Source organism: Lepisma saccharinum, chromosome 13 (genome assembly GCF_977018435.1).
Source record: "Lepisma saccharinum chromosome 13, izLepSacc3.1, whole genome shotgun sequence".
Classification (NCBI taxonomy): Eukaryota; Metazoa; Arthropoda; class Insecta; order Zygentoma; family Lepismatidae; genus Lepisma; species Lepisma saccharinum.
In genome coordinates, this window is record NC_139241.1 from 72,191,572 (window position 1) to 72,204,466 (window position 12,895).

Sequence of the window (12,895 nt, forward strand, 5' to 3'; positions counted from 1 at the left end):
TTATTGGCGAGAGGAAAAAAGTACACTCCTGGTGTCAACACTCGAACAAGTAATGAAAGTGAAATTCAATGTGGACATGACCTGTGAAGAGTTTGGACTGGCAATAAAGTACGATTTAAACATACTCAAGAAAGCAAAATCATCCCAGAAGTAAGAACGATGGTGCCATTGGTGAGTAAGTATTTGTAATTATGTAATTACATTAGACCCATAAGTAATTTGAATCTGTAGAGTGTAGGCCTAATTTATAGAGGCTATAATAGAAGCAATAACAAATAGCCACCCTTATTTTTGTTTTCTTTTTATATTTTTTGCGCATGCGCACCTTCAACCTATAGACTATACTCTTTTTGGTCAACAAATATCTGGTCACCCTATTTTAATTATGCTATATTACGAAATTTATACCGATACCATTCGAAAGAATAGCTCAAAGAATTTTAACGGAGGTGTAATTGTTGGTGTTAACTGCAGCAACTACAAGAATTAAAACAAAATTGCCAAAAGTAGCAGAAATAAACATTTAAGGATGTAAGGTAAAATTAATGAAAATAGTCATGGACAATTTGCACTGTAATACTGATGGATCCCACTGTACAAACCTAAACATCCAGTAAACATCAACAGTAACACAATTTGCTTCTAACAACAATGCCATTTACAATAACACATGAACAATTGAAATATATTTTGGTGTGTTCTCTCTTGTTCACCATTACGTTTCTTCTTATTATACATATATATATAATATAATATATATATATATATATATATATATATATATATATATATATATATATATATATATATATATTCAAATTTTGAAGTTTCTTTGCAACACTCATTCATACAGCATTGTACAGTGGGATCCATGAGTATTACCGTGCAAATTGTCCATGACTATTTTCATTATTTTTTCTCTTACATCCTAAAATGTGTTTTTCTGCTACTTTTGGCTATTTTTTTTCTTTTTCTCATTTTTTTATTGTTATGCCATCTATTGTTGTAGTTAATGCCAACAATTACACATCCGCTAAAATTCTTTGAGCTGTTCTTTCGAATGGTATCAGTATAAATTTCGTAATATACATAATTAAAATTTTCTGGTCGTTTATAATCATGGACACGCTGTACAATAAATACTAACTAGAAAGAAAAAAATGGCGTCGAAAGTGAATAAATGGGCAGTGAGAGAGAAAACTCGACACTAAGAGACAATAAGTGCGAAGCAGATAAAAAAAGAGAGAAAGGCATCCAAACAAAGAAATATGCACTACATGACAAGAAAAACGAAACAGTAGGGAGAAATGGTACCAAAAAGGAAAAAAAATATGCAGTAAAAGGAATGGATTTGTAAGTAGAGGACAAGAAATAGGAACAAGAAAAATACACACACAGGGTAGAAGTCATAATAAAACGAAAGGGAATAACGTTTGGCAACCAAAAAAAAATCTGAAAAATACTGCTTCGGTAGAGGAATGGTTAATGTAGCGTGCAACGAAGCCATAGGTCGTGGGTGACAATCTCGAGCAAGGGATGGATATTCTATTGTGTTTGTCCTTTATCTATTTCATCATTCATCCTCATCATCGCAAGAAATAAAAAAAGTAGAGAAGTTTAATAGCCAGAATGAAAGTAGGCAAATTAAAAGAAGCAACCCAAAGCATACAACGAATGATGAGGAAAAGTAATTAATAAAAGATCAAAAATAGGCATTAAAAAAATAGACACTCAATAGAAGAATTAAGCAATTAAAAGAAGCAAGAACACTCAAAATGTGAATTAGGTGCTGAAAGTAAGGAATAGCCATTCAAAGAAAAGAATCGGCCACTGTGAGAAAATGACCCACGGGAGATGAGATTTGGGCACTGACATAGAATATTAGAGACAGAAAGAGTTAGTCAAACGAGAGAGGAATAAATAGCTTCTAAAAGATCAGTAGGGATGGAAAGAGTTTTCAAACGAGATAGGAATAAATAGGTTCTACGAGATAATTAGTAGAGACAGAAAGAGCTAGTAAAGGGAGAGGATAATAAATAGGTTCTTAAAGAGAATTAGTAGACATAGAAACAGCTAGTCAAGGGAGACGAGAATAAAAAAGTTCTGAAACAGAATTAGTAGATACAGAAAGAGCTAGTCAAGGGAGACGAGAATAAATAAGTTCTGAAAGAGAATTAGTAGATATAGAAAGAGCTAGTCAAAGGAGACGAGAATAAATAAGTTCTGAAAGAGAATTAGTAGATATAGAAAGAGCTAGTCAAGGGAGACGAGAATAAATAAGTTTTGAAAGAGAATTAGTAGATATAGAAAGAGCTAGTCAAGGGAGACGAGAATAAATAAGTTCTGAAAGAGAATTAGTAGATATAGAAAGAGCTAGTCAAGGGAGACGAGAATAAATAAGTTCTGAAAGAGAATTAGTAGATATAGAAAGAGCTAGTCAAGGGAGACGAGAATAAATAAGTTCTGAAAGAGAATTAGTAGATATAGAAAGAGCTAGTCAAAGGAGACGAGAATAAATAAGTTCTGAAAGAGAATTAGTAGATATAGAAAGAGCTAGTCAAGGGAGACGAGAATAAATAAGTTCTGAAACAGAATTAGTAGATACAGAAAGAGCTAGTCAAGGGAGACGAGAATAAATAAGTTCTGAAAGAGAATTAGTAGATATAGAAAGAGCTAGTCAAGGGAGACGAGAATAAATAAGTTCTGAAAGAGAATTAGTAGATATAGAAAGAGCTAGTCAAGGGAGACGAGAATAAATAAGTTCTGAAAGAGAATTAGTAGATATAGAAAGAGCTAGTCAAGGGAGACGAGAATAAATAAGTTCTGAAAGAGAATTAGTAGATATAGAAAGAGCTAGTCAAAGGAGACGAGAATAAATAAGTTCTGAAAGAGAATTAGTAGATATAGAAAGAGCTAGTCAAGGGAGACGAGAATAAATAAGTTCTGAAAGAGAATTAGTAGATATAGAAAGAGCTAGTCAAGGGAGACGAGAATAAATAAGTTCTGAAAGAGAATTAGTAGATATAGAAAGAGCTAGTCAAGGGAGACGAGAATAAATAAGTTCTGAAAGAGAATTAGTAGATACAGAAAGAGCTAGTCAAGGGAGACGAGAATAAATAAGTTCTGAAAGAGAATTAGTAGATACAGAAAGAGCTAGTCAACGGAGACGAGAATAAATAAGTTTTGAAAGAGAATTAGTAGATATAGAAAGAGCTAGTCAAGGGAGACGAGAATAAATAAGTTCTGAAAGAGAATTAGTAGATATAGAAAGAGCTAGTCAAGGGAGACGAGAATAAATAAGTTCTGAAAGAGAATTAGTAGATATAGAAAGAGCTAGTCAAGGGAGACGAGAATAAATAAGTTCTGAAAGAGAATTAGTAGATATAGAAAGAGCTAGTCAAGGGAGACGAGAATAAATAAGTTCTGAAAGAGAATTAGTAGATATAGAAAGAGCTAGTCAAGGGAGACGAGAATAAATAAGTTCTGAAAGAGAATTAGTAGATATAGAAAGAGCTAGTCAAGGGAGACGAGAATAAATAAGTTCTGAAAGAGAATTAGTAGATATAGAAAGAGCTAGTCAAGGGAGACGAGAATAAATATGTTCTGAAAGAGAATTAGTAGATATAGAAAGAGCTAGTCAAGGGAGACGAGAATAAATAAGTTCTGAAAGAGAATTAGTAGATATAGAAAGAGCTAGTCAAAGGAGACGAGAATAAATAAGTTCTGAAAGAGAATTAGTAGATATAGAAAGAGCTAGTCAAGGGAGACGAGAATAAATAAGTTCTGAAAGAGAATTAGTAGATATAGAAAGAGCTAGTCAAGGGAGACGAGAATAAATAAGTTCTGAAAGAGAATTAGTAGATATAGAAAGAGATAGTCAAGGGAGACGAGAATAAATAAGTTCTGAAAGAGAATTAGTAGATATAGAAAGAGCTAGTCAAGGGAGACGAGAATAAATAAGTTCTGAAAGAGAATTAGTAGATATAGAAAGAGCTAGTCAAGGGAGACGAGAATAAATAAGTTCTGAAAGAGAATTAGTAGATATAGAAAGAGCTAGTCAAAGGAGACGAGAATAAATAAGTTCTGAAAGAGAATTAGTAGATATAGAAAGGGCTAGTCAAGGGAGACGAGAATAAATAAGTTCTGAAAGAGAATTAGTAGATATAGAAAGAGCTAGTCAAGGGAGACGAGAATAAATAAGTTCTGAAAGAGAATTAGTAGATATAGAAAGAGCTAGTCAAAGGAGACGAGAATAAATAAGTTCTGAAAGAGAATTAGTAGATATAGAAAGAGCTAGTCAAGGGAGACGAGAATAAATAAGTTCTGAAAGAGAATTAGTAGATATAGAAAGAGCTAGTCAAAGGAGACGAGAATAAATAAGTTCTGAAAGAGAATTAGTAGATATAGAATGAGCTAGTCAAAGGAGACGAGAATAAATAAGTTCTGAAAGAGAATTAGTAGATATAGAAAGAGCTAGTCAAGGGAGACGAGAATAAATAAGTTCTGAAAGAGACTAGTTTGACACTCAAAATAAGAAACATGCTCCGAGAAAGAAAAAGCATTCATTACAAGAGAAGAATTAGGCACGAAAAGAGAGAAGTGAAAAAAGGCATTATGAAGTAGAATGGGCAGTAACCGAAAAGAAATAGGTACTTGAAATAATAATTAGGCACTATAAAGAAATAGGCTAAAAGTGGAAGTAGACACTGAAAAAAGTGGACAATGGTGAAGGATAAATTAGATGTTGAAAATGAAATAATAAGATCTGAAATGAAGGTACAGGCATTCCAAATAAGAATTAGGCACTGAAAGGAGGAGATGTACATTATAAAGAAATTAAGTAAATGCTGAAAATAAGAAATAGGCTCTGAAGGGTAAGAGATGAGGTACTATAACAATTTTAGACTAAAAGAGAATCCAATCTGTAGAGTGAGATAGATATAAGGACTAAAGCGGACTGTGAGGAAATTTTTCCACCTGAATCAAAAATGGAGCTTACCAGTAGCGCCGATAGGAACGCCATGGTTGCAATGACGGCGAATCTCAAATTCCTGCTACTTCCTGCCAGTTGCCGGATGTTCTGAGGCACAACGAATGTGTTGAACAGCAGCGGACTCCTTCCCTGAAGTTTGCAGGCCTCAGAAACCATTTGGGAAAGGGGGAAGTGAGAGTTCCTGTTGTGGAAATCTGTGGATCTGGAAAATAAGAAACAATCACATCATTGGTAACTACGACATGTGCGTCGTTAAGTCTAGCTGGCAGCCAGTTTAAGCGCGAATGTGAAATTTTCGCGGTTGTTCCTTCGCGTTTAATCTTTTCCCTCTTATTCCGTTCGCGCTTTATCCGTTTCGCTCTTTTTCATTTCGCGTTTAATCCGTTTCGCTCTTATTCCTTTCGCGCTTAATCCGTTTCGCTCTTATTCCTTTCGCGCTTAATCCGTTTCGCTCTTATTTCTCTCGCGCTTAATCCGATTCACTCTTATACCTTTCGCGCTTAATCCGTTTCGCTCTTATTCCGTTCGCGCTTAGTCCGTTTCGCTCTTATTCATTTCCCGCTTAATCCGTTTCGATCTTATTCCTTTCGCGCTTAGTCCGTTTCACTCTTATTCCTTTCGTGCTTAATCCGTTTCGCTCTGATTCCTTTCGAGCTTAGTCCGTTTCGCTCTGATTCCTTTCGTGCTTAATCCGTTTCGTTCTTATTCCTTTCGCGCTTAATCCGTTTCGCTCTTATTCCTTTCGCGCTTAATTCGTTTCGCTCTTATTCCTTTCGCGCTTAGTCCGTTTCGCTCTTATTCCTTTCGCGCTTAGTCCGTTTCGTTCTTATTCCTTTTGCGCTTAATCCGTTTCGCTCTTATTCCTGTTTTGAATTTTCGTTTCGAGCTTAATCCGTTTCGCTCTTATTCCTTTCGCGCTTAGTACATTTCGCTCTTATTCCTTTTGCGCTTAATCCGTTTCGCTCTTATTCCTGTTTTGAATTTTCGTGTCGAGCTTAATCCGTTTCGCTCTTATTCCTTTCGCGCTTAATCCGTTTCGCTCTTATTCCTTTCGCGCTTAATCCGTTTCGCTCTTATTCCTTTTGCGCTTAATCCGTTTCGCTCTTATTCCTGTTTTGAATTTTTGTTTCGAGCTTAATCCGTTTCGCTGTTATTCCTTCCGCGCTTAATTCGTTTCGCTCTTATTCCTTTCGCGCTTAGTCCATTTCGCTCTTATTCCTTTCGCGCTTAATCCGTTTCGCGCTTATTCCTGAGTTCAATTTTGGTTTCGCGAATAATCCGTTTCGCGGTTGTTCCTTTCACGCTTATTCTATTTCACTCTTATTCCTTTCGCGCTTAGTACATTTCGCTCTTATTCCTTTTGCGCTTAATCCGTTTCGCTCTTATTCCTTTTGCGCTTAATCCGTTTCGCTCTTATTCCTGTTTTGAATTTTCGTGTCGAGCTTAATCCGTTTCGCTCTTATTCCTTTCGCGCTTAATCCGTTTCGCTCTTATTCCTTTCGCGCTTAATCCGTTTCGCTCTTATTCCTTTTGCGCTTAATCCGTTTCGCTCTTATTCCTGTTTTGAATTTTTGTTTCGAGCTTAATCCGTTTCGCTGTTGTTCCTTCCGCGCTTAATTCGTTTCGCTCTTATTCCTTTCGCGCTTAGTCCATTTCGCTCTTATTCCTTTCGTGCTTAGTCCATTTCGTTCTTATTCCTTTCGCGCTTAATCTGTTTCGCGCTTATTCCTGTGTTCAATTTTGGTTTCCCGAATAATCCGTTTCGCGGTTGTTCCTTTCGCGCTTATTCCATTTCGCGCTTAAACCATTCGCGCTTATTCCTTCGCGTTTATTCCGTTCGCGCTTAGTCCGTTTCGCTCTTATTCCACCTCCCCGCTCAGGCTTAAGGACCGGGTGACCCGGGGCGCTCCCACTGTGGGGCGCCCAACAGAACTGCCCCCTTTGAGTAGCGCCAAAACCATATTTCTGATTACAAAAGCGTGGCTAATCTTAAAATATATGGATTTGCGTAGATAAGAATTAATCGAAGTTACTGCTGCATAACATAATGTGTTGTAAAATCAAGTTGCGATTAAAGCTAAGAGATTACTGTTATTTTGATGTCATTATGTAGATAGTAAATAAACACAAGGGGGAGCTGATGGAGCTAGCCCCTCCAGAAATATTAAAAGAATCACAATGTTTTAAATAAAAGCTGTACTCAGTGTATTAAATGACCCCGCTTACCATTTTGGTCTTTGGACACATCTTACATTCGCTGGTGTATACCTACAATAAACTTCATCTTTAACAGTAAAACTTTTAAAAAAATTAGGCTATTAATTTTCGTTATTAAAACCATAACTATGTGAAATGATGGTCATATTTTTCTTGGGTGAAGGTTGAAAGTGGGGGGCGCCAATTTTTTTTTTTTTTTTAGCTACCCCTGTTGACACTTGCACCAACGGATAGTATAATCTTCTGTGGGGTTGTGTCCACTTGTCTATCATTGTGTTGACACCACTTTAATATGTTCTTGCTTAATTCATCTCTGTAATATTTTTATGGCCCAGTTCTACAGGACGAGTCAAAAATCCCCCTTGCAGCAATTGGTTATGGTAGTAAAGTGCAACACACATATCTTTGCCGTTGCGCACATACCAATTTCCGTTTCGTCTCCCTCTCTCTTAGCATCACGTGTTCTACGCTGCTCGCCAACCTTCGCCATTGTTGCCATATTGTCATTCCATTCCTGGACACACTCGCGCAAACATCATTGAAAACAATTGAATAGCGCTCCAGCTCGCGGTTCGCACCGTTCGGCAGGGACGGTAATGTGGCAATATAGCATGACGTATTGGTTGCTTCTTTTATGCAGTGCATGTTCATTGGCTAGCTAGTAACAAATGTTGCCAACTGTAATAATGAAGCACTATTTCTGTCACGGAAGGGGAAAGGCAGGTAAAATGACGGTGAGTTTTGTTGGATTGGAAGCACCATATTTTTATTTTATACTAAGTATTTGACCGGTTTGACGTTGTGTGCGTGTATAGCGCGCGTGTGTGTGAAAGTACGTGTTTGTTAATGAACGTTAAATTCCATAATGCCTCCAGTGCTGTCAAAGTTGAAATCAAAAACCTTGCATAGCCAAGCTCGGGAAATTCACAAATTGTTCATATTTCATAATTTTGGAATTGTTCAAAAGAAATAAATTATGTGGCTGCCTGAGCATTTCAACTCTTGGCTCCGGCACGTGTTCTTGTAGAAATGGCATAGGGGAGGCTGTCATTGTTGCTGCTTAATGCGATGCATATTATTTTCTGTGTTAAAATTGCCATGCTTTGATGGGTGACAAGCTCATAGAAAAAAAAAAGCCGCGCAGCTTATCGTCTAGTGGCAGTATATGTACTTGCTATTATTGTGGAAGCCGGCGTTTGTAAATGTACAACAAAGGCAATCGACTGTCACCGATCGCAGAGAGGCAATAATACTGCTTGAGGAGGAGTGTTGTGGTCCAATTGTGGCGGTTTAACACGTTCGCATGTTATTAGTTCTCAAAGCAATGGTAGTGTCGATCGTGTATTATCTGCCGTTGCAGTTCCATACCAATGTATACGGGTTTTGAGAGTGAACAGTTAGAACGCCACCAGTGCATTAATGCAATGGAAAATAATAAAGTGTTTATTTTGTTTGAAATCACTCAAATAAGTAATCACTATGAAGAAGTCTTCTTTGCAGCATTTTTGATAATTTTACGTATGTGTTAGTCCATATTTTGCGAATTTTTAGTCCATATGTATGTAGCTACATACAAAGCCACTTGTTAGTACATATTAATCCTAGTCCTGGTATAATGCATGACGTTTAAAACTCAACGTTAGATAGACCTGAATTCTCTAATTTTCTTGTTGTACGTAACAGCTGTGCATCGGCGCACTGCAGCGATTTTTCTATCTGCTCCATTAGCAACACTGCTTCTTGAGTTGTGTCGCGCATCTCACGGCAGAAATATATGTGTTGGACTCTACGGGGAAACTTTTTGGTGCATGTCATGACAACGTCCGCCATCTTGGTGACCGCCATCTTGGATCCAACATCATTTGTTTAAATGCGAAGGGGGCGGGGCATGTGTGGTATGGTTTCTGGCTAGAATTTCATCAGGAATTCAGTGGTGAAGTCAGATTTATGAAAATTGTTCCTGTAATAAACTTACTTCAATCATTTATGTTTTCGCTAAGGAGGTGTGTTCGGAAAGTGACTGTTAAATGTAACTCTGCACAGTTGCAGTTACTTCGCCCAATCAGAATAACTCTTGTTACAGTTACAAATAGCCGATCTCCGTGGTGGAGTGGTTAGCACAGCGCCCTGCAACGCCAGAGGTTCCAGGTTCGAGCCCTCCCGGCCTGAGCATGGATGTTCTCTTTGAATGAATGTTATTTCAGCAATTTCATCATCTCACCACTCATCCTCATCTTCACAATTAGCCAAAAAGTGGTAGAAACGCGAAGTAAAGTAAACCAAAATCAAAATTTTGAAATATTTTATTCTAAGCAAGACATAACTGCATTATATTTATTGCCAAGAAGTAAGCATCCAAATACTAGATAAATAAACGCTCGTTTAATCCAAAAATGAATTTTTCAATGACATTTACGTGTATATTGAATGTGAATCTCCCCCAAAAAGGAAAGTGGCCCTTTGCCCTCCCCAGCATAGTCACTGCTCACCATGACATATTATTTTAATAACACACATCATTAATTAGTACTGAGAGTGCTTTCATATATCTGAAAACCGCTTTCATAATTATTTCATTAAAATACCAAAAATATGTTTCCAAATTTGACCATTTCAAATTTTCAAAACATCCCTTGAAAGCCGTGGCAGTGCCAATAAAATTGAATGAGGCAGAGAAAGACAGGAATGTTTTCTTGGGGAGAAGTCACACTTAGTATGCACCTTAATACCATACAAACGTACATTTGGGTTAACATAGTATTTATTTATGTATTTTTTCTTGTTTGATGTTGAGGAGGGTATTGGCCCCTTGTCTCCGCTTCTGGCGTCATCACCTCTTGGAAATGTACCACATTATGATTGATAAAAATATATTTACTAAGTATTTAAGAAATAAGCAAATTTGAGTGGAACGAGCAATATTTTTTCCTCGGTCTATTTGTTTCTTGTTCGTAAAACGGAACAATATTGATGTTATAGAGCGCCCGCATTGTTTTATCTTTTTCACTTTTGTTTTCTTGCTCGTTAGACGTCCTCTTGGCTCAACGCCTGGGGCTCTTGCCCCACTTGTCCCCGTATCCCCACCTCTATGCAGAAGTCAACCAATTATTTTAAATTCAATAGAGTTTATCAAGAATTAATAGATTCATTTTATTGCTAACAGATGGCAGAATAGTGAAAAATCTGCAAAACCACATATATTTACATTAACAACCAGTCCATTTTTCCGCATTTGGCAAGAAACTAATGCAGAACTTTCTTCTTCAATATTTTCTTCAAAGTAAAGCAAGCACATCTTAGAGGAGAAGAATAGACAATTATTCAAATAAGAAGCACACGCTTGAAGGAGAAATGACATCAGTGAAGAACAAAGAAACATGGAACAATTCGGGCGGGTTGGGGAGATTAAAGCTAGGTTTGCATGTCATCTTACATGCTTTCTAGGTTCATCTCGGATTCTAGGAAGAATTGGGGCGGGTTGGGGAGATAAAAGCTAGGTTTGCATGTCATCTTACATGCTTTCTAGGTTCATCTGGGATTCCAGATTTCTTGGTCCATATCACGAGGGCTCTTTGATGCAAAGGTTCTTGATTGCAGGCTTAATACGAAGACTGGGATTTCCCCACAGGTATTCCTTTGAAGTTTCAAGGCGTTGGGATCGAAAGGTCCTCACATGTAACGTTATTACATCGGAAGTCTTTCTCTTGTCAACGAAGCGACAATGTGGAAGAATGTGCTTCAATGGTATGCATGAGGAGTCTTCCTCAAAGTGTTGAGAAATCAATACGTTCTACACTCATAATCAAGAGGCTTTGAAGATCGTTTTAAACGCGCAGGTCTAACAAGAGTTTGGCCTAATGTTTAAGGTGGGATCGGAACTTCTCCATGGTTCCCTCACAGGGAGTCGAACCCAGAGTTCCAAGGCAACCACGTTAACCTTCACGCTGCATCAAAATTTCCTTTAATTTTATATTAGGTAACCATGGCTGGACCTACATCTTAAAGTAGTATAGATCTAACAGAATCGAATCCGATGCGTTCATAAGTGACAAGTTGGCAGCGTACCACTATACACCATGATATGTTCCTACATTGATTGTCTCTTGATCAAAAAGCCAATATACTTTTCAAAAGGTCGCGAGTTCGAACCTTCTCATTGAGACTTTCCTGTGATTTTCAGTCAGATTCTGGTATAGTATCTTCGCCAATCTCTCTCTATTTTGGTTCCTTCATGACCCCAGTCACGGTTAGCTTGATTGTGCACATTATCAAATAATTTAGATTTGGATAGCTATGGAATCCAATATTTGAGACTAAAGTTGACTTTGAATTGAAATACATGACGGGATTCGAGATACGGATAGGCTAGGAAATTCGGTGTTTCAGCCTCGGATAGGCTATAGAATTCAGAAATCGAAACTCGGATAGGCTATGGAATCCAGGACAGGATTATAGATTCAGATAAACCTTTAAATGCAGAATTCGAGAGTCGGATTTGCGATGGAATTCAGGATTCAAAATTCTGATAGGTTAGGAAATTGATGTTCGAGTCTCCAATAGACTATAGAATTCAGAATTCGAATCTCGGATAGGCTTGCAGAATTCGAGAGCCGGATAGGCAATGGAATTCAGTAGTTGAGATTCAAATAGGTTAGGGAATTCGGAGTTCGAGCCTCGGTTAGACTATGGAATTTAAGAATCGAAACTCTGATAGGCTCTGGAATCTAGGACATGATTATATTCAAATGAACGTTAGAATGCAGAATAGGAGTTTTGCATAGGCGGTGGAATTCAGGGTTCGAGATAAGGGTGGGTAGGGAATATGCTGTTCGAGCCTCGGATAGTCTATGGAGTCCAGTAGAGGATTCGAGATTCATTTGCCTGCTAGAATGCAAAATACGAGATTCGGATAGGCGATGGAATTCAGGATTCGAGATCTGATAGGCTATGGAAATTAGGGTTCAGGCCTCGTGTAGGCTATGAATCCAGGCTTCAAGAATCGGATAAGCTATGGAATCCAAGACAAGATTGTAGATTCTGGAATCCTGGATTTCAGTTTCAGAAGAGGAAATTAAGATTACAATCTCAGCTGCTGCGAATTTGGATGGTTCAATTCCGGATTCGACACACACTGCCTAATATCACCCGTTGGAAAATATAGAATGGTACCTACCTCTGCTACTGGCGTCGGCACATGACCACACGACCTCCAGCTAAGTGTTCGCACGTTCGAAGCTGCACTTGAACTGAGCGCGCGGGTCAAAGAACCAACAGTGCCTCTGAAACAATGAGGACGACCCGCTCATCAACAGACCATGTCCTCCGTCGGCACAAAGACTTCAACAATGGTCACCGTCCGCTGGTTCCAAGGAGGAAACCGAGAGTGGCGGAGACGCATATGTGGCGTGGGAGAGACTGGTGATCTGGAAATCTCAGGGCGGGGACGATAATGATTCCCATTGTTGTTTTCGTCTTAATAGCTTCCCCTTCTCCGGTAGTGTTATTTATCAACAATCAGCGTTGCCAGCCATGTTGTTTGGTATTTATCCAACGGTATGTGTGCTTTTCAAAGCTCTTCACCTGGTACTTCTGGTTGTTGTTCTTGAAACATGTATTTTGTTTTTAACTACAATGGACGTTGATAATTACAGAACTGTATTGGGGAGAGGGGGCTGTCTGTCTGCG

General features: G+C 38.0%; 1 protein-coding gene across 1 annotated transcript in view; it reads right to left on the reverse strand.

Annotated features, from left to right (window-relative positions):
- Positions 1–12,572, reverse strand: part of LOC145997411 (uncharacterized) — a 28,358-nt gene extending 15,786 nt beyond the window's left edge. Inside the window, exons 1-2 of the mRNA XM_083134429.1 lie at positions 12,384–12,572; positions 5,000–5,195 (exon numbers count right to left, since the gene is read on the reverse strand). Coding sequence (XP_082990555.1) covers positions 5,000–5,149 — 150 coding nt within the window. The 5' untranslated portion in view covers positions 5,150–5,195; positions 12,384–12,572. The remainder of the gene's footprint in view (positions 1–4,999; positions 5,196–12,383) is intronic.
- Between the last annotated feature and the right edge of the window lie 323 nt (positions 12,573–12,895).